The 23,119-nt window shown below is 41.0% G+C and overlaps 1 protein-coding gene across 1 annotated transcript; it reads left to right on the top strand.

The window, feature by feature from the left end:
- Window positions 1–8,333: 8,333 nt before the first annotated feature.
- LOC128109498 (coiled-coil domain-containing protein 43-like) lies at window positions 8,334–10,720 on the top strand. Its single transcript, XM_052736666.1, is given in 2 exon segments — window positions 8,334–8,965; window positions 8,968–10,720. Coding segments are annotated over 2 exon segments (666 nt in total). The 5' UTR covers window positions 8,334–8,349; the 3' UTR covers window positions 9,018–10,720.
- Window positions 10,721–23,119: the final 12,399 nt, after the last annotated feature.

Below are 23,119 nucleotides of genomic sequence, written 5' to 3' on the forward strand. Positions count from 1 at the left end.
AGTTGTAAGATGTTGGGGTAAAAACATTTTATATGTCTGGGTTTCAATTTTCTTACCTTTTTTGTAAAATTAGAGTGTTTTAAGGGTGGAGGTTATACATCCAGGAAGCCCTAGCACATGTGTATAGGAATAGCCATGCTCCAGGGCTTAGCATTACATTTAACCTTTTCCCCCTCCCACTCCTACTTTCTTCACTCCTCCACAAAAGTTCTCAGAAAACTCTTTCATACACATCTTAGGTATAAATCTCCACACTGGGATCTACTACCTTGAAAGCCTGAGTCAGTGGAAGTCAGTTTCCAGCAGGTTTACATGGGTTTAGAACTTGTAATCTGTTCCCTGTTGCAAATATTCTGTCTGAACCTGCCAAGGTGAAAACCAGACTCTCTGGGCAAGTAGTGTGTCTATCAACACACAGGACATATGTGTGGTGTGAGCTTCCCAAACATTCCTCATCTGAAACTCCCTCAACTATCAGAAATAGAGGCTCTTTGACTAAAATTTTCAAATGGGAAAGGAATAGCACACTGCTTACCGTTTTTTTCCCTGTCAATAGGCCCCCAATGTTTGCTTTTGACATCATTCTATATCAATGGGTAGGACTGACCACATCTGGAAAAACTTCAAGCATTGTGAATTTCTGGTTATGTAGTCAGCTTGACAAGAGATTGAAATTGAACCTGTCTAACATATCTAGCTGGGTATGGTGGCACAGGCTTGTAAACTCAACTCTTGGAGGAAGAATGTGAGATTGAGGTATAGGCTGGGCTACATAACAAGCTCTAAGCAGCTTGGAATACGGGAAGAAACCTCTGTTAAATGAAATGGAAGAGAAGGTAAGGGGAGCAGCAAGAAGAAAAAATAAAAGAATAGAATGTAATAAGTAATAATAACAAATGGAAACTGTGGAAAACTGGATACGTGATAGTCAACCAGAATTGTCTGCAAGGAACAGTCTAACATTGTCCAATCTTCCAAATATTTTCAAGAGGAAAAACAAAAGTCAGATTATTGGTGGTGAGAAAAGAAGTACTGGCCATGATAACCAGACCACTTGTGCCCAAATAATGTTTGAAAGGAGACACAGATGAAGTCGACTATTCTCTCCCCCTCTGCTCGCTCTCTCTCTCTCTCTCTCTCTCTCTCTCTCTCTCTCTCTCTCTCTCTTCTTCTCTTCACATTTATAACAGATTCATATTCATATACATAATTACATTAGTTTCTGATATAGTTATAGCTTACCCCTATTAATAGCTTCATGTTTATGTCTCTGTATCTTTATCTATTGCTTGTTTCTCTGGTGAACCTGGCTAACACAGAAGCAAAGGGGTGGAAACAAGGATGGGATGCTTTCCACACAACTGGTGGAAGAGGGGGCAGAGAATTACAAAACCCAGCACATGCTACTTAAACTAAGGTTGCTTTCATTTTTGTTCATTCCAGCAAGGATGAGTTGATTCCGCTTGATTTGAGCAAATCCATTACCAGTGCTTTTGATTTCAGGCATTCCAAATTTAGGTCCACTTGGAGCCTGGGAAAATTGCTGTGTTTGAGAATGTTTCTTTCTTTGTAGTTTCTTTAAAATGCAAGACTTGAAATCAAGAAAGATTAGAGAGACCAGTGAGCTGATTTCAATTTTTATATAGGTAAGTAGTGTACTGTTGCTCTCTCATTTGAAGATTTAGTCATGCCTCTGGAGACAAAGAGACTATTTCTAATATTGTATCCCATTGGCAGAAATGCAGGTAGCTAATTTTTTAAAGGAAGGCAAATAAATAAAACTCCCCAGGCTGTGATGAGCCCAATGGGTATGGCTGTATGCAGTTTCTAAGGCTTGAATGATTGTTCCAGAAGCTTGTTTCCCTCCAGTTTACCAGAAGGAAGACACTGGCATGTCCAGACAACTCCTCTGAATAACTGAACCCTCACTTCAATTTTACATATCCCCCTGAGGAAATGTTCTTGTGTGGGTCCTAGGAGAAGGCAGAAGACACAGAATGTAACCAGCTGCATACCAATTCATGGACACCACATAAAAAGTTAAGGAGAAGGGGGAAATCATTCACCTGAGCTCCAGTCTGAACCAAGGGACCTTTTCAAGAATTTACCTGAGTCATGGTAGAGATTACCTTGATGGACACAGGTTCTAGTATACCTGTTTGATGCACTATTGGCTCCTCATTGGCTTTATCTATTGCCATGTTTCTAATGTGAATTGTCTTCCATGGGCTCATGTTTCTGAACATGTGGGCTCTAGCACATGGCTTTGTTGGGGGAAATTATTGAATGATGGAGAGGTGGAGCCTAGCTGGAAGAAGTAGATCTCTAATAGACTGACCTTGACATCTGTAGCTCTGGTCTCACTTCCTGTGACTCCTGCTTCTTGGACAATTGAGATGTGAAAAACTAGCCCCATGCTTCTGCCACCACAGGCAAGCTCTGGCCTGGTCCTTATGTCATGTCTTCCACACCACAGTTTGTGTCCTCAAACCGTAAGTCAAAAATAGTCCCTTTCTCCTTTACATGGCTTCTTCTCAGATATCTGGTCACAACAATGAGAAAGGCAACTAATACATTTATCTTTTTACCCGTTATGCCCACCTCAACTACTATTCTAGTCCTGCCAAGTCACATTCTTCTGCCTCCTCTACTTGTTTAGATCCATCACCTTCATCAGGTAAGCCTCCTATTCCCTCTCTCTTGACTCCACTGTTCCATGGCCTCATTAACTCAGTTACTTCAGCTGCTTATTTCTCCCAATTAAGGGCATTTATCTGTCTTCATTTCTGTGACCTCTGATTCTGATTGACAACTGTGTTGGTCAGATTTTCATTGCTAGTCGGTAATCAACTCACAAAGAGAAAAGGATGGTTCTGGCTTATGATTTTGAATGTTTCAGTCCAGAACAGTGGCCTCCAATGGTTTGGACCTGTATGTAGCTAGAGATTTTCCAGTCCCACTTGGGCCTGCAGCTGCTCAGACCCAAGTAAACACACAGAGAATTATATTATTTATAAACTGTATGACCATGGCAGGCTTCTTGTTATCTAGTTCTTACAGCTTAAATTAACCCATTTCTACCAACCTATAAGTTGCCACGTGGCTTGTGGCTTACCAGTACTTTCATATCATGCTTCCTCTGTCTCTGGCTGGTGACTCCTGACTCAGGCTTCCTGTTCCTAGAATTCTCCTCTCTCCTTATCCCACCTACACTATACTTCCTGCCTGGCTACTGGCCAATCAGCATTTTATTTATCAATCAATCAGAGCAACACCTTCACAGCATACAGAAAGACATCCCCAGCACTTCTCCCTTTTCTTTTTTTTTTAAAAAGGAAGATTTTAACTTTAACATAGTAAAATTACATATAACAAAACAATTATCAAGCAAGAATTATAGTTACAATACCTAGTCTATTTATAACAGCTAATCTATTTGTATTTGGCAAAATTAAAGAAGATATCCTAACTATTCTATATTTGTGAGTCTAAGGTTTCATATCTAACTTATCTTTTATCATAACTAAGGAAATTATAACTATCTAGCCTTCAACTACATCAAAGACCTCAGAAGGATATAATATTACTTAAGAAATGGGAGAAGGATGCAAGCAACTTTCAGGAGTCTTGCAAGAGTAGACAGAGACAGCTGGAAGCCTGGACAGTCATCTGAAGTTCCTCTGTAAAGTTGGGACATCTGTCTTTAGCCCACAGGCATAGAGTCTCTCAGTCATTTCTCTCTGTGTCCAGTAAAATGTCTGGCAGTTTCCTCTGCGAAGCAGGAACCTGAAGGACCATTTTGCCAAGCAAAGTTCAGTGGTCACCTTCTTATGGGTCTTGCATATCCAGTCGATCAAGCAGTCCAGGCAAGAACAGTTTCTTGCCCAAATGGCTATTTTTTGCCAAGAAGAAGATAAACTCCATATACAATGTCTTCAGTGCCCATCCTCCTCTCTGAAGTAAATCGGTGCTGCCAGAAGCAGACATGTCTCACTGTTCAGAAAGTCTAAATTTTTTAAAACATTTTAAATGCCATATTTTGTAGGTCTTTGAAGTGTTTGAAGATTACCTAACTAATTGAATTATATCTATGTATACCTAGAAAACTTAACATGACTATAAGTTTGACTATCATAGAAGACTAGTTATTAATCTATATTATTAATTATCCATTACAATCTAAATGAGTTACATAAGCATAATACCTCAAATGAGAGTAGAAATATATATACAGTATAGCAAAATTAAGTTTAAACTTGTATCAATAAACTAAAATCTGTAGCAATGTAAAACATTTCTAAACAAGTTGTTATTCTCAATAGGTAGGTTTATTAATCTACCCTTTTATCCTACCACATCTACACTATCCCCTTTTCTTCTTTAGAAAGAGATTGTATTTATAATCACTCTGTTTTAAATAAAAATATTGGTTTTTCTCTGTCCCACACCAGAGGGCTCTTTTGATATGGGACAGAAAACTCTCTCAACCTTTTTTTTTTTTTTTGGCAATTTGGGTGTAGCTTCTCATACTACTTCCCCTAGATGAGGGCACTGTATTATTATGGGGACATAAAGAAAATTTTAATATTATGGAGTAGTCCATGAGGGTGTATTGTCTAAGCTAGTTGTCTTGAAACCATTCTGGATGTTGGATCATCTGGGCCATGGTGTCATCGGAGACCTTTCAGGGGGTCTTGGCTGGTCAAACCTGATGTATCTTAATCTGGAACAAATCCATAGCCTCTTGCTTTTTGTGGAAACAAAAGCAGAGCCTCCTTTTCAAAGCAACATATCCTTAGATCCAAATTTTGAAGTCAAGGTACCTTTAAAATATACATATGGTTACCTGAGCTGTCTTTACAATCAAATGTCTTTCTGAAGTTAAAAATCCCAAAGACAACACAACCCAGATTTTCTGTGTGATATCCATCTTTATGTGGATTATTTTTTATATTACTTTTACTTTTTCTTTAAAGACTTTATTTTTTAAAACTATTTTTATATAACTGTATGTATTACTTTTTTCTTTTTCAAGTCTATGTACATTTTTATACATATTGTAAACTATTTCATCTGAATCTGTCTTATTGTGAACCTCTTGCTTTAAACTGCAGCATTCTCTGCCCAACATCCCAACATGGCAGTGGTATGTTTACCACCAGCTGTAGGACTGAGAGCCATGTATGCCATCAATTCTCAGAAGCAATGGTTCTATCAAAGCAGCATATAGCCCAGAAACCTCTTTTTTTTTTTGTCTATACTAGCAAAAGCTAAATCCATCACACAGTGTAATGTGTGGCTTGGAGACACTTTTATGTAATGTGGCATAGGTCAAGCCCACATGCCATGAACCTGCCACAGAGTAGTTCAAGCCCACATATTGTGGTGTCTCTCCACCCACATGAGATATGAAGAAGGAATTTAGGTGGAAACTCAAGCCATTGGGTGCCATTTGTAACTGGAGATTTCTCCATCCCTGCTCAGGCCCACAGCTGCTCAGACCCAAGTACACACAGAGAGACTTATATTATTTATAAACATGGCAGGCTTCTTGTTATCTAGTTCTTATATCTTAAATTAACCCATTTCTATCAATCTATAAGTTGTCACATGGCTTGTGGCTTACCAGTACTTTCACATCATGCTTCCTCTGTCTCTGGCTGGTAACTCCTGACTCAGCCTTCCTGTTCCCAGAATTCTCCTCTCTTCTTATCCTGCCTATACTATACTTCCTGCCTGGCTACTGGCCAATCAGCATTTTATTTATCAATCAATCAGAGCAACACCTTCACAGCATACAGAAAGACATCCCTAGCACCTGTAGCAAGACAACAGAATGCATTGAGGTATAAAGGCATTCACCCTGTGGCCAGGTAGCAAAAAAGGTAAGACTGGAGAGCAGGATCCCATTTAAGGGCATTAGTGACCTTGTCCTAGTTCTGTTCCATGTTGTTGCCCTAAAACACCCTGACAGAAGCAATTTTAACTGAGAAATGATTTATTTGGTTTATAATTCCAGATTATAATCCATCATTGTATGGAAGTCAAGGAAAGAACCTGAAACAGCTATTCATACCCAAAGTCAAGAACAAAGAGAGAATGAATATGTTCGTGCTTAGTGTTCAGCTAGCTTTCTCCCTTCTACCCAGTCCAGGACCCCAAGGCAATGGTGCTACCCACCTTTAGGCTCTGTTTCCCCATATATATTAATGAAATCAAGACTACTCCTCATAGACATGTCTATAAATAAGCCAACCTTATCTAGAAAATCTCTCCCTGAGACTCTGTTCCCAGGTAATTCTAGATTTGTGACAGGTTAACATTAAAACTAACCACCTTTACCCTCTTTAAGAACACTTAGTAATCTAGACTTCCCAGTAGACTCCACCTGATAAAGGATTTTACCACCTCAAACAGGCACCACCTTGATGACCAAGCCTTTAACACATAGACCTTTGAAGGACACTTAAAACCCAAAATATACCAGCAACCAAGCCACAGTTTGTGTTTTATATATCACAATTAATAAATCATAAGCATGAATTTACAAAGTAAAAGCTTCAGAGGACCAAACAAGTAGGGTCTCCTTGTTTCTCCTTAGCAAGGGCTGTAGAGGTGACTTTCAGTCCAAAGCTGGTGCAAATGTCCAGGGAAGTCATGTGAAACCAGGCTCCTTCTGCCTCCTGCTCTTTCATTCCAGCATGTGGCTTTTTCTTAATGATCTCCAAGTGATTCCTCTGCCCCCAGGTAATGACTTAAAATTTCATCAAAACAGAGAAGATGTGAGGGATGAAGGGCAAATAGCAAGTACTGCCTGGCCCTATCATCTATCTATCTATCTATCTATCTATCTATCTATCTATCTATCTATCTATCTATATATCTACTTATTTTCCTTATCCTTCTATTTATCTACCATTTATATGTTTGCTTATTTTATAAAAACAAAAGCGCCAAGGCTTCTTCAATGGATTTCTATTTATAACTTCTCTTTATTTCTTTGTTCTTTTTATTTATTCTTCTCACATACAATATATCCTGACTATAGCCTTCCCTCTTCTCTCAGTTGCTCCTAAAACTCCCCTCTACCCAGATCCACTGCAGCTTCATTTCTCTTCAGAAAAGAGACGTCCTCCCAGGAATATCAACTAAACTTGGCATAACAAGATGCAATAAGACTAGATACAAACCCTTGTATCAAGGCTGAATGAAGGAATCCAGTAAGAGGAAAAGGGTCCCAAGAGCACTTGAAAGAGTCAGAAACAGACACTACTCCCATTGTTAGGAGTTCCACAAAAATTCCAAGCTAAACAACCACAGTATATATTCAGAGAACCTAGAGCAGACTCATGCAGGTTCTGTGATGACTGTTTCTGTCTTTGTGAGTCCCTATGATCTCTGTACCTTTTCAATCAGAGTGCTTTATTTGGCCATTCCTACTGGCAAGGAAGTCTGAACAGGGGACTGGTAAGTGGCCACAAACAGTGCCACGGTAAACCAAGTTAGATCCTCTTTATCAACAGACAGGAGAGAATAGCCATTGGGTAGACCATTTACACAGGACACATTTGACTACCAAGCCTCCATACATATCCAGCATCTGTCCCTAATGACAATAACTCCAAAGGATGCCTTAGATGGTTTGTTATTCTTTTCAGAATCTCAGGGTACCACCTTGTGGTGGTTTGGATGAGAATGACCCCCAAAGACTCATATATTTGAATGACTAGTCATCAGGGAGTGGTACTGTTTGAGAAGGATTAGTAGAAAGTATGAGCTTGTTGGAGGAAGTATATCACTGGGGGTGGACTTTGAAGTTTCAAAAGCCTACTCCAGGCCCTGTCTCTCTAGCTCTGACTGCTACCTGTGGATCAGGATGTAAGTTCTCAGCTGCTGTTCCAGCACCATGCATGTCTGCTTCCCACTGTGATGATCATGGACTAACCCTCTGAAACTGTAAGCCAGCCCCCAAATAAATATGCTCTTTAAAAGTTGCCTTGGTCATGGTGTCTATTCACAGCAGTAGATCAGTAACTAAGACATGCTCTTTCATTAGATGAATGGTACAGCACATATACTAGTAACTGCATAACTGAAGACATGTTCTATCCCCCAAGCACAATCAATGTTCAATGGTTTTTAAAAAATGAAACAGGATAAGTTGGGTAACAATTCCTGTGATAATTTAGATTTGGTTTGAGAGTATTTTCCACAGTTCCATATATTGAAATTTAACAGCCCCTGTGAGGCATCACAGTAGTAGAAGCTGGAGCCAGGTGTGGTGGTGCAAACCTATAATTCTAGCACTTGGGAGATGGAGACAGGATGATCAAGAATTCAAGGCCGAGCATGGCGGCGCCCAGCGAAGTGGCGGCGGCCGTGCTCAGTGAAGGCGATGGCGCGGGGTTTGGATCCTGGCTGGACGGACGGTTGGAGGCGCTGGGAGTGGACCGGGCCGTTTATGGCGCTTACATCCTTGGTGTCCTACAAGAGGAGGAGGAGGAGGAGAAGCTGGACGCCCTGCAGGGTATCCTCTCTGCTTTCCTGGAAGAAGATTCACTCCTTGATATCTGTAAGGAAATTGTGGAACGATGGTCAGAAACACAAAATGTCACCACCAAAGTAAAAAAAGAAGATGAGGTTCAGGCCATCGCCACCTTGATTGAGAAGCAGGCACAGATCGTGGTGAAGCCCAGGATGGTTTCTGAAGAGGAGAGGCAGAGGAAAGCCGCCCTGCTGGCCCAGTATGCCGATGTGACAGACGAAGAGGACGACGCAGATGAGAAAGATGATCCAGGTGCTTCAACAGCGAACGTCGGTTCTGACAAATCTCTCTTCCGAAACACCAATGTGGAAGATGTTCTCAACGCTCGGAAATTGGAGCGGGACTCGCTTCGGGATGAGTCCCAGAGGAAGAAGGAGCAGGACAAGCTGCAGAGGGAGAAGGACAAACTAGCCAAGCAGGAGCCAAGGAGAAGGAAAGGAAAAGGACCCAGAAGGGGGAACGCAAGCGATAACCTCGGCCCACTCCCTTCCTCCCGCCCCGTGAACTGATTGTGCGTCTGTGTATTTAAGAGAACTGAGATAATGCATTTCCCCAAATTTCCTAAGGCTTTCCCCCTTCGTTTACATGTTCAAAAGGAAAAATCACAATCACTTGTAACTACAAAATGTGCCATGTTTTGGTGGTGTGAGCAATCAACTATAGTTAGTATCTTTACCAAAGATCTGGAATTAGGGTAACTTTTCTGTTTTAGTACTGAAATCCTGTGCTCTTCTGGCTTGTTTTTTTAAAAAAGGTCTTCCCTCACTTTGTATAATTGGCCAGATTCAGAAAGCTAACATCCTGAAGGAAACATGACCATTCCTTCTGAGATTTAAAAGAAAAAAAAAAGTGCAAGTTGCTCCCTTGGCAATATTTGCCTCAAAATGTAGTGGGTTTGCTTTGAAACAGGGTTTCTTTCATTCTGTAGTCTAGACTGGCCTTGAACTCGGTGCAGTGTCCTTGGCTCAGTTTCTCAGCCTTAGGATTATGAGCATAAACGGCTACACCTAGCTTGTAGTAGTGTTTTATGACTGAAATAGCTAATGAGGAGCCCTACATAAATCCAGGTTTTATAAGGCATCAAATCAGGAAAGCGCAAGATGGCATTTGGGGTGTGATAGATCCAGTATTTTTTTAATGTGTCAGCTTGGGCTCAAGCTGTAGTTGTGTTGAGTGCCTGCTTAGCATAAAAGGCCCTGGGATCGATCCCCAGCAGTGAAGGAAAACTTAACCTATGGGAGAATCAAGTATCTTTTAAAATAGAGAGCTACATACTTTTCATGTGGTCTGTGACCTTAAGAAGGATGTGTCAGTTTGGGGTATAAGGTTATCATTGTTAGCTAGATAAATCATGAGTTCCCTTGAATCCCCTTTTGATTTTAATCTTGATTTATTCTGCAGGCATGTCCAACCTTTTGACATTGCGACATGACTTTTTTTAAAACTCGCAAAAAAAAAATCATGTTTTAAAAGTAAGTTTATGATTTTGTGTTAGACTGGATTTACAGCTATCCTAGGCCACAGGTTAGACACACCTGCAACATGAGTATTAAGACCTAATAATTCCTGGTTTAGAGAGACTGAAGGAATTACTTTTTTAGAGAAAAACACTGGAAATTTTGCTAACACAAGATACTTAAAAGTATATATAGTTGGTGGTTAACAAACTTATGAAATGAGTGAGTGGAGTCAAGGGTGAGCAGAAACTCCAATTCTGCTTTTCTACAGCCACATCCAGTTGTAAATAAAGTCCTTCTGTACTTGACTTTGGGCAACAGCTATCAAAAGCCTCAAGAGAACAATTTCTCTGACAAGATACAATAGATATTTTATACCAGGGGTTAGAAGACTACCACTCACAGGCCAAGTTTGGCCCAGTCTTTTTTTGTATGGGGCAAACTAAAATGGTTTTTTACATTTTTAAAAGGTTATTAAAGAAAGACTTTCATGATTGAGACCATATGTGGCCTATAAAACCTAATATTTACTAGTATTTGGAGAAAGTCTTCAGACTTGTTTTTGTATAATTAGCTACCTTTGTGCAGAAGCAAAAAACAAAAAAAAAAACATGGTTAAGGAGATAATGCTGCCTCTTTATCCTACAACCATGACACTGCAAAAATAACCACCTTTTTCTTTTTTTAAATAAACTTTATTTAAGTCAAAAAAAAAAAAAAAAAAAAGAATTCAAGGCCAACCTCAGACATAGAAAGTTTGAGGCCAGTCTTGACTATGTGATATCCTATCTCAAATAATAAAATAAAGTAGAGTAAAAGTTTAATCTTACTATGGTGTTTAGAGGCAGGTCATCAGGTGATTGGGATTAGCATGAGACAAGATCATAACACAAAGATTGATATAGACATGAATGCTCAGTCTCCTGCTGTGTGATGTTCTGGGTTGTCTTATTACCTATCACGTGACATGGGCTCTTGACTCCCAACACTGTGAGTAAAATCTCTTTTCTTTATGAAATCACTCAGCCCAGGGTATTTCAGTAATAGAGAAAGGCTGGTAGGATCCCTCTTCAAAAGGAAGAACAGCAGAGAACACAGGATAGAGATGGTGCCAGAGTGGATGCCTGGCATTGCACTGCAGGGAAACTCAGGATTCTAGTACTTCCTCCCAAGAAGCTGTCCCTAGGATACCCACTATGACATCCTCAAGTCCTGTTTCCAGAGTGACTTCCCAAACTGTTGTCATCCATAACCACACATGACATAGATACTATGGAAAATTATTTGCTTTGGGGTCAACATATAGTCTTGGACCAGTTCTTACTATTCTGAATTTGGAGTAAAGATTGTCACTTAATGTTTATTCTTTAAGCATTTTATTATACTTTTGTTTATTTTGTATACATGAGTTGGAGGGGACCACATATGTGTCACAGTACATGAATGGATGTCAGAGTACAATATGCAGGAGTTAGTCCTCTTTCCTCCATGGGGTCCCAGGGATTGAACTTAAGTTATCAATGTTGGTGGTAAGCACCTATCTTGCTTGGCTTTTATTGTCAGCTTGAAACACCCAAGAGTCACTTAGGAAGAGGGAGTCTCAAACTGAGGCATTGACCAGATGTTATTGGTCTATGGGAAAATCAATCTTATTTCTTCATTGATATAGGAGGGCCAAGCCCACTATGAGCAGCTCTACCCTTGGGCAGGCAATTCTGGGTTATATAAGGTCCTGAGTTCAATTCCCAGCACCCATATGGTGACTCACAACCATCTGTAATGAGATTTGGCTCCCTCTTCTGGCCTGCAGGGATGATACATGCCAACAGAACAGTGTATACATAATAAATAAATAAATCTTTAAAAAGAAAAGTTGACTGAGCATAAGACAGAGGGGACAAGCCAGTGAACAGATCCTCCATGCTTGTTTTTTCCCTTTCAGTTCCTCCCCTAACGTCTTTCAATGATCGATCATGATCTGGAAGTGTAAGTCAAATAAACTCTCTCTTCCCAAAGTTGCTTTTGGCTGTAGTATTTATCACAGCAACAGAAAAGCTAAAATAGCCTCTTTACCCACCAAGCCATCTCACTGACCAAGCCTATAGATTCAACAGTTGCAGCTTCCTTCTAGCCTTTGGCAATACAATTCCCCTAAGGAGCTTACAGAAGTTCCCAGCTTGGGATAATTGCTAGAGGCCAATAAATTCCCTGTGCGAATAACCATGGGGAAAGATTTAATCTGGAATGTTATTTAATATGAAGATCCCTCTCCTTTTTTTAGCTGATCTCTGGTCTTTGCCCAGTCCCTCATTTCATAGTTCACTGTTAATGCCCTGAAGTCATTCAAAATATGAGGGAGACGTCAGGTACCATGCCAATGTGTATCCGTCTACAGAAATCTTAAGAGACTGAATAGTAAGTCTCCGTTGCCAATTGCTCAGCTTGCAGACCTGCTGTCACTCTTGTCTACTTAGTACAGCAAGAATGAATTCCTTTCTAAAATTCCACAGAACCCAAAAGTAAAAGATTCTCAGTTGATTTCAAATGCAAGCCACAGATAAAGGACACCTCTCCTACTTCTGCTTGCAGACCATCTAACCTTCATCCAACTGTGGATCTGCCCTGCAGGAAAAAAAAAAAAAAAAAAAAACTCTGAAGCTGTATGGCAAGGGTCTGAATTTGTTCCTACTACTTAATAGCGAAGCTGCCATGGCACACGGTCTCCATCCCAAGAACAGTGGGTGGTGAAGTGACCGAATACTTGGCCACCACATTGAGGCCACCAGATTGGCAGCCTGAAATATCTAAGAACTCACAGTCCAAAGGCCCACATCTTCCAGCCAGCCAGCTCCATGTTTTCCCATCTTATTTGTGGTTTCCTCTGCCAAAGAGAGCATTCTGTGTGCCATGCAGTGCAATGCATCGAGCTGTAGCTACTGAGGAGCCCCCACAGAAGCACCGCCTCCCATAACTGGGGTCACAGAACGAAGCTTTAGAGGCAAATCAGCCAAAGCTGATGCCAGCACCTCTGTGTTCTAATTATGCGATCCTCTGGGAGGAGCAGCTCACTAGCATGATTTAATTCACTTCTTGGGATAACTATACACGGCTCATCATTTCTTATTATCCGATTTTATAGATGAGTAAGCTGAGGCTCAGAGACTGCATGGCCTGCTCAAATTTTATCTTTTGTGAAGTAGTAGAGCTGAGAGCCTTGAAGCCAGAGCTGAATATGACAAAGTTAGGCCTTCTCATCATTTTAATCATTTAATCTATAGTTCGGGTAAAATAATAAATAGCACGAAGGACCAAGAGGAGACTCACAGCATTAAGTCAGGGTACCTGTGATGGTAGCTGTGGCATCGTGATGGCATTACAGAACCCGATGAGCCTCTGCCTATCAAATGGAGCTAGTGCTGTTGCACTGTACATGGTCCTGCAGAACACACCACAGAGCACATGATAGATTTGATCCAAGTTGATGGCTAAAGAAAATAGGGAGTTGGCTGAAAACCTGGGAGATAGCTCAGTCAGTGAGGTGTTCGTTGTACAAGTATGAAAACCCCATTTCAATCTTCAGACATGTGTGGAGAAAACTGGGCATAGCCATTTGCCATTGTAATACATGCTGGGGGCCAGAGACAGGGAGAGTCCTGGGACTCGTTGGCCAGCCATGCTAGCCTACCTGGGGAGTCCCAGGACAATGAGAGATCCTGCCCTACACAATGAAATAAAGGTGAGTGGTGTCTGAGGACCAACACTCAAGGTTATTGTCTTCTGTCCTATACATGAACAATCTAGTTGTGTGCCTGCACCTGGAAACATACATACATACATACATACATACATACAGAGAGAGAGAGAGAGAGAGAGAGAGAGAGAGAGAGAGAGAGAGAGAGAGAGAGAGAGAGGAAATAACAATAACAAGTCAGGCTCTCTGAAGCCATATGCTTTCTCCCTCCCTCAGCCAGGATTGTAAAATCCCTGCCAAGTTCTTCTTCTGGCTACTGAACATTCATGGCAAGAGCATGGTTTCCATGTTTTAAACAGGACCAGGGAAGCTGAAGGACATGCCTGACCAAGGTAGCTAGCAGGACTCCTACCAGCAGGCCCTGTGGGCTCTTCCACTTAGACACCCCCCACACACACCATGTGGATCCAAGAGATCAGGTCTTCTAGCCCAGGGCTCCCTCATTCATATTGTCTCACTCACAATCACTTTCACTCAAGAAACTTTTATGACACCTATACAAAATAAGGCTTCAAATCAAACATTTCCTCACAATGACTCATAAGGAAACTTCCCTTAAAACAGTCCTTGAGCATAATATAACTACCATTTATTAAAGGTGGAAGCAAACTTACATACAAATAAGATAGACAAGTTGTTAGTTTTTATATTAGGAATTAAATCTTGGCTGACTATCTGAAGACTGCGAGGCATACAGCATCTTCCCTATTTTTTTTCGAAACTGGTCAATGTTTTTATTTTATGATCACCAAGCTGATAACAATGTTTTACATAAATACATAGTAATAAATGGAAAAAGAATACTTGGAGCCGTGCCAGACATTTTTGAAATTAAACATTCTAATGCAATATAGTCCAAAGATAAATATTGATACATAGATCCTGAAAAATAATGATAGGAAAATATGGTTTGCCTTCCACTATGTTGCTATAAGGGCAGAAACTTTATATGAACAGTGAAATACTGCAATTGGTAACAGGAAACTGAGCCTGAGTATTCCAGTCACTGTCCCCTGGTGGTGAGCATGTTCAGCACCAAGTGGTCATGGCTGTGTGCTCAGCACTACAGATGTAACATGGGCCAGCACTGCACAAAACACCCTAGATTCATAACACACAACTGATTTTGAATTGGGTTTTGGTCATTGTACACTCAGAAACAGAAACCTTTTGCTGTTGCCAAATTTATCATTACCCCACATTCATTGAAGCAGTACCACATGGGGTACTGGCTCAGCTTAAGATTAAAGCTGTGCTCTAAGCTCTCTTTGGAAATGAGACAGTCTCTTATGGTTGGGCTGATTGGTTGGTTGGTTGGTTTGAGGCAGCACCTCTCTATGTAACCCAGGACAGCATGGAACTCAAGATTCTCCTGCCTTAACCTTTGAACTCCTGGGATCACAGGAATGCCATCCCAGCTTTCAGATACATGCTCCTGGTTTGAGTTGTGTCAGCTCCTTTGATCAAAAGTTGGTGCATAGTGCATGGGGTCTGTGTAGACCAAGTCAGACCAAATTGCAGTATGGAGAGAAGGGCTGGGTCCCCTGCCATTTACTTGCTGATGAGCTATTGGCAATTCTTAGCTCCTGGAAGACAAAAGGTCTGTTTTCTCTAAAAGTGTAGTGTTACAGAATATTATTTTAAGATGTGTAACATTTGTTTATGCTGTGGAATATTTGTTTAATGATGCAAAGATGTGTTGCATTCTTTTGTGTTGCATTTGTTTAACTTTGTGAAGCTGTGTTACTTTGCCTGTTTAAAACACCTGATTGTTTTAATAAAGAGCTGAAGGGCCAATAGTGAGGCAGGAGACAGGATAGGTGGGGCTGCCAGGAAGAGAGAATAAATAGAGGGAGAAATCTGGGAGGAGCAATAAAAATGATCAAGGAACCAGACAGGAAGGAGGAGGACCTCAGGGGCCAGCCACCCAGCCACCGAGCTACACAGCCAGACATGGAGTGAGAAGGAAAGAAACGGTATATAGGAACAGAGAAAGATAAAAACCCTGAGGCCAAAGATAGACTGGATAATTAGTTAAGAAAAGCTGGTAAGAAACAAGCCAAGCTAAGGCTTGGCATTTGTAATTAAGAATATGCCTCCGTGTATGATTTGGGAGCTGGGTGGCAAGCCCCCCCAAAGAGCAAAAGCAACCAACTACAGTGTAGCCCCGGATAAGTCAACCATGTTCCAATGGAAAGTCACATATCTAAGAATGTTTGGGCAGCATGCATTAGTCTTCAAGGGAAGAAAAGAAAAAAAAGGATACATGATTGGGTGGGAAGGTGGGTGGAAGGAAGGGGTGGATCTGGGAGGAGTTGGGGAATGGGGTGATTATGATCAAAATACATTGTATAAAATTCTCAAAGAATTATTAAAAAAAACATTTTAATGTGAAATGTAAAAAACAGTTTTTAAAATCCATTATGGCACTACATTCCAGATAGGGTCAAGACTAGAAGATATTTTCTATAAATCAGTTATCTTGAAGAGAGTTTTTATATTGTATATACATAGAAATAGATAATAAACAGAAAATTATATATAATATAGTGTTATATATAATTGGGATCATGTTTCTGAAAGCCCACATGCTGAAGCCCTATCCTATTATACTATTGGGAGGTTAACAAACCTGGAAGCTGGAGTCTAGTGGAAGTTACATCACCCAGTGTGTACCGGATATTACAACATCAGCCACTTCCTGTTTCTGTCTTTGCTTCCTGGTCACTATGAGGTGATGAGCTTCATGATCTCACATGCCAGCCATAATGCACTGTAGCTAGAGTTTTCCTGCCTGGCCCACAGTCAGGACAAATCTCTCTCACCTGCCAGTCCCACAGCCGCTCAGACCCGACCAAGTAAACACAGAGACTTATATTGGTTACAAACTGTATGGCCGTGGCAGGCTTCTTGCTAACTGTTCTTACAGCTTAAATTAATCCATTTCCATTAATCTATACCTTGCCACATGGCTCGTGGCTTACTGGCATCTTCACATGCTGTTTCTCATCAAGGCGGCTGGCAGTGTCTCTCTGCCTCAGCCTTCCACTTCCCAGCTTTATTCTTCTCCTTGTCCCACCTATACTTCCTGCCTAGCCAATGGCCAATCAGTGTTTTATTTATTGACCAATCAGAGCAACACATTTGCCATACAGAACATCCCACAGCAATGCACTGGCAGGATACAGGCTCAAAGGCAACAGGGCAAATAACCATGAACTAAAACTCCCAAATACCTGATTCAAAATAAAACTTTCTTCTCTAGGAGTTAGTCACCTCTGGTATTTTGTCACAGTCTCAGAAAGCTGATTAATAGAAAATGTATTAACTAACATATATATTCATATCTATATACAGTGTTGATTTGCAGATGTGTGTGCTGGCCCAAACAACAGAAGGTGGTGGAACCTTGAGAGAGTATGATTTAGTGACAAGTATTCCAATCATTGAGCATGTAACCCTAAAAGAATTATTGAGGGGAGAGAGAGAGAAGACTCAGTGGTCAAGACCTGGACTGCTCTTGCAAAAGCCCAGAGTTTGGTTCCCAGCACCTATATGAGGTGGCTCACAACTACCTATGACTCCAGTTCCAGGGAATCTACTACCATCTTCTGGCACTGCACTCAAGTATACAAGCCCACACTCAGGCACACATATGCACATAATTTTTTTAAAAAACAAAAGCTCTCTCTCTCTCTCTCTCTCTCTCTCTCTCTCTCTCTCTCTCTCTCTCTCTCTCTCTCTCTCTTGCCTCCACACCCATGAGCCAAAATAAGCCTTTTCTGTTTGTCAGCTGATTTTTTTTCCTTGGGTGTTTATCACAGTAACAGAAAGTTGACAAACACAAGACATACCCACCTGTATGCATATAGATACATGGATAATATGTGCACAAAAATGTGTTTAATGAAAGGTAATAGAAAGGGCATGTAAACATGCAGTATCATCTCAAACACTGTACTTACAGTAGGAGGTGGAAAGCTTGTGTCTTAGTTTATTGCTGTGAAGAGACACCATAACCATGGCAAGTCTTATAAAGGAAGATATTTAACTGGGAAGCTTACAGTTTCAGAGGTTTAGTCTGTTATCCTTATGGCAGGACGTGACAGCATGTAGGCAGACATGGTGCTTGAGAAAGAGCTGAGAGCCCTACATCTTGATCCACAAGCAACAGGAAGTTAACTGAACTAGGTATAGCTTGAGCATAGGAGATCTCAAAGCCCACCCCCACAGTGACACACTTTCTCCAACAAGGCCACACCCACTTCAACAAAGCCACACTTCCTTACAGTGCCATGCTCTATGAGCTTATGGGGGCCAATTACATTCAAACTACCAAAGCCCAGTTCTTTCTCTTCTCCTGGAGGTGTCCTTAAAGATGGGCAGAAGGGGCGTCCCTCTCTGCCTATCCATGATGCCTTCAGATTCTGTGGTTTTAGTACCAGTGCTGTTGTCTTTTCACTGAAGAGCAGCGGAAGTTCTCACTGCATCCCAGCAGCAAGCCTTCCACCTCCTCCTGACAGATAGCCAGTTCCACTCATGAGGAAGGCAGAGCAACTGCATTTTAATGGCTACATCTAAGCTTCAAACATTTAGATCTTGCCTCCCTCACGTCACTGGTCACAGTCTTCTGGCAAAACGAAGGATCCACTCTAGTTACATATGGATCTATATGTATTTAATTTCTTCATGATTCTTCCAAATATTTAAGATGCTCCTGTAGGTCTGAATTCTAAACATGATTTTACAAGATGGAAGTAAGCAGAGAAAGTCTCCAGCACTGAAAAGTGGATCCAAGCTATTTTGTGCCTAGAACTAGGAGGGTTTTGTGTGGCTCGTTCTTCACTATCAGTGCTGGAAGGGCAGAGCGGTGATGCCCCTGATGTTAGCATTTAGGCTTGTATACTGGCCTGCCCTTAGGGTCCTGACAGGATATATCCTCAGCTGCAGCCACTAAGACCACCCTCTGTGTGCATTTGCTGCTTCCTTATAAAAGGCAGGCCCTGCCTGGCTCTCATCTCTTTTTCTTCCTTCACTCTTGACCCCAGGGATGGGTCTCTGCCCTCTTCTCTGCCCCTTCTCTCCCCTCCCTTCAATAAACCTCTGAAGTGGGCTCTGTTGTATGGTTTGACTCCTTCATGCCACTTTTAAAATACAACACCTGACATAGTCATTCTCCTGACTTTGCTACAAAGGAAACACTCATGAATGCCTCTAATGAGGGTCCTACAGAAAGGGTTCCCCTGGAGTGACCTATCCATGTGCTTTCCAACTCTTGAGCAAATCCATGTCTCAGTCCTCAGAATGGAACTTAGAATTCAGCAGGTATTAGATGGATGTGTCTTCCATTTCTGTTCAATACATATACATAACATTCATGGGTTGGAGGTGAAAGAAAACAATGTGAGAGATGTTTGCAGGACTCCATGGGATTATGGATTTCTTATTTCACTACCTAAATTCTAAATGGAGAGGGGGTTTTGACACATTCAAAAGAGGACAGGAGAGGAGATTGTCCCAAAATTTGGAACATTGTTCTGTTCCTTACAACTTGGATAGGCAAAAGGAGAAGCGTGAATTCAGGAGAATCAGTCAACAGATATGCAAATTCAGGTAGCTGATGGCATATGCTCAAAGAATACAAATTAACCACAAGGTCTTACTTTTTGGGTACATGCTGAAGTTTAACCTTTTATATAAAATGAAAAAGTAGAAACTTTCATCTCTGAAACAAATCCTTCCATAAGGTGAAGAAAGGAGAGATGTATCTTTAAGGAAACCAACTTCAGAGTAAGACTGAGATTGTAGACCAAGCTTCCCCAATCCCAAACCACACTTCCTGTTCTAAGTGCCCTGCCCTGGGCTCTTCAGTCCCTCCCTTGATGAACCATAGGTCAGATTTAAGCTACAACCTTGTCAAATCCAATCTGACTTCAACCTAATCAGATGTGGGGAACACATAGCCACAAATTGGTCTTGAACCTGCATCAGTCTATTATCAGCATAGTTATCTTTTAAAATTATTTGGCTCAAACACCCCCATAGCTCCCTATTTCAGGAAAGCAAAATGGAAAGCTCACCTAGTGTCAATCAGGCACCCATCCCCACATTACGACCTCTCCCAGGAAGAGCTTTTTCCCTGCACTAGGCCTCTCTCCTCTGGCCACATCAGCATCGGAGGAACATCTTCTGCCAGGCAACTGCCCCCATGTCCCCTTCTAGACTTCATTCTGTCCTCTTCTCAATTGCTGTTTATCTGTCTGCCCCACATCCCGTGTGACGCCCTCTTCATGTCTCTGCTGGCTTTTTTTCCAGTTCATTGGTCGTATTTCGACATACTACACCATTTCCTTATTTATCATTGTGTTGATGGCTGATTTCCAGACAGAAGAAAGGAATTATTTCATTTTTTAATTCAAATCTTCTGAACACTTATCCTGAAATATTGTTAGTAATTTTTCAACAAATACTTGTTAGATGAACATGTGGAGAAAAGGAAAATCTGTTCAATATTTATTATAATTTATTAAACTGAATCAGAAAAGCCGTATGAGATAGAACCTCATTTCTAGTTCTAAAGACGTTAGGTCATAGTCTGTACACTGGAGTGAATGTCGTAGGAGTCACTCTTGTCATTGCTATAATCAATAGCAACTTAGAGAAGTAAGGGTCTATTTTGGCTCATGGTTTGAGGCTACTGTCCCTTATGGTGGGGAAGTCAGAGCAGTTGAGTGATGAGGGGACTGGTGTCCTCCTACCTAAAGTCAGGAAACAGAGATGGGTAGATACTGGTACTGTGTTCACTTTCTCTTCCCCCTCTTTATCAGTCCAGAACCCCAGCCGGTGGATGGAGCCACCATGGGAAGAAGTCAGGGACCAAACACAGGAATAACCAAAGCAAGAAACATTCAGATGCTATCCAGAGCCTGGAGGCAGAAACCAAATAGATGTCTAAGGTTTAGCAAGGTCAAGGACTGAGATTTGAGTAGGCTGATTGTGGCCATGAGAAGATGGAAGGTCATTGCAAATGCTGAGCAGCCTTGCCCTGCAGCTGAACCAAGGGCAGGATATATCCACCCACCAGAAGGACAGCAGACCTCTGGTCTCACCAGACTCTCCTCCAGTGGTCTGGGAACTATTGTCTTTACTGGAAGGTTTCCTACATTCCAAAGGTTTGGGACTGGGAAACTGGACAATGGGGCAGGACTGAGGAATGTTACTTCTCTTTCTGTTCATACTGGAAGAGTGACTACTTCATACTCGGAAGCCAGCAGAAAAATTAAAGTGAAAATATAGTATTTTTTAAAAATAGAGTCAGTTGGAAGCAATGTTCTACTGTTTCCATGGATACAATGAGCAATCAACTGCCAGTCAGAAAGGGAGTGTTTATTAAGTGAATCCCTCAAGATGTGCAGCCCCATTCTCTCCACTTACAGCCCTTCAGGCATCTTGCGTCTGAATTTCCCATGCTGGGTGATCTTGATTGAGAAGTCTCCCCCCACTTCTTTTTGAGACAAGGTATACTGTAGCCCAGGCTAACCTGAAACTCACTATGTCACCAAGACTGGACTAAACCCTGCCTCAGCTTCTCAAGTGCAAGGATTACAAGCATAAGCCAGTATGCCCTTTCCTTCCCTTTTCTTCAACAGGGTCTCACCATGTAACCCAGGCTATCCCCAGATTCCCAGTCCTCTTTCCTCAATCTTCAGTGATAGAATTGCAGGTGTGCACTACCCTTTAACACATTTCTTACTGTAAGATTTCACAATATTTTGTACCTAAATTTGTATATTACTCACAAATAGAATCTCAAGCAGTACAAAGTATCTCCAAAGCTTCCTTGGCCTAAAACATTTTTTTGTACATTTAATGCCTACTTACTTAAAAATAGGGCATGTATTTGTGTGTGTGTGTGTGTGTGTGTGTGTGTGTGTGTGTGTGTGTGTGTGTGAATATATGTTTTGTTGATTATGTGTGTATGTACTGTTTTAGATTCACAGGAAATTTGAGCAGAAAGCAGAATTCTCATACATCTTAATTTTCCATCCCAGGTGTTCCTATTATTAACACTTTGCATGGATGTGGTGTAATTCTTACAGGTCCTAAACCAAGACTGATATTATTACTATTTATAAGTCCATAGTTTACATTAGTGTTGACTCTAGGATTTATATGATGTACTTAGCAAATGCCGGATGACATATATCCATTACAGTGTCATAATACAGCGTACTCTCGCCCTCAGAAATCTGCATTTTGCCCATTCACTGATCCCTCTTCTCTCAGAAGTCCTTGCAAATACTGATGTTTCTACTCTCTCCACCATTTACCTTTTGCAGACTGGCTTGCCAGTGGATTCTAATATGTAGCCTTGACCTAGGCTTCTCACTTAGCAATATGCATTTCAATTTCACTCCTGACTTCATAGCTTTGTTTTTTTTTTTTCATCTCTGAATGTCATGCCACCTTATGAACACTGCAACTTATTCATTCAACTATTGAGAATTGTTTCAGTTGGTTCCAACTTTGGGCCATTGGAAACGAGGCTTCAATAGACGTTCATGTGCAAGGCTCTTATGAAGCTTAAAAAGAAAAGCTTCAATTCCCTTGGCACCTAAGAAAGCAATTGACAGATCATATGGGAAGAATGTTTAGCTTTAAAAACATCGTTAGTTGTTGTCCCAAGTGGCATCTCCATCCTACATTCCCACAGCAGTGAATCCCCATCACTGTGCTTCCTGGTCAGCAGTTAGTGTTCGCCCAGGCTAGCTGCAAATTCCTAATCCCTCTACCTCAGCCTTTCAAGTATGGATGCTACAGGCATGTGCCACCACACTCAACTGGAGTCCTCATCTTTATAAAGGTCATCACAATAGGTGTGTAATAGTATATCATTTCTATTTTTGTTTGCAATTTCCTAATAAAACACAATCTTGCATAAACTTATTTGCTGTCTATTTCAGTGAGGTATCCTTTTCAATTTTTTGTCCATTTTGAAAGCTGGTTTATTTGTTTTCTTCTTGTTGAGTTTTGAGAGCTTTCTATATTTTGTATATATATTCTATATACAGTCCTTTATCAGCTATGTGTTAAGCAAATTATTTTCTCCTCACTTGTTTCATTTTCTGAGTAGTCTTTCACAAAGTAGGGTACTATAACTTTAACAAAGTCTAGCATTGTCGTTTTTATTGGATGGATCATACTTTGGTGTTTTGTCTAAAATGTCTTTGCCCCAGGTAATCTAGATTTCCTTTTACATAATTTCCATGCCTATTATCATTTTATGCTTCACATACAGGTCTAAGGCATGCTGATGTCCTTAGCTCTAAGGCCCTCACTCCAAGGCAGTTGGGGAGACACTGATGC

Source organism: Peromyscus californicus, unplaced genomic scaffold (genome assembly GCF_007827085.1).
Source record: "Peromyscus californicus insignis strain IS unplaced genomic scaffold, ASM782708v3 Scaffold_14__1_contigs__length_90479793_seg_2, whole genome shotgun sequence".
Lineage (NCBI taxonomy): Eukaryota > Metazoa > Chordata > Mammalia > Rodentia > Cricetidae > Peromyscus > Peromyscus californicus.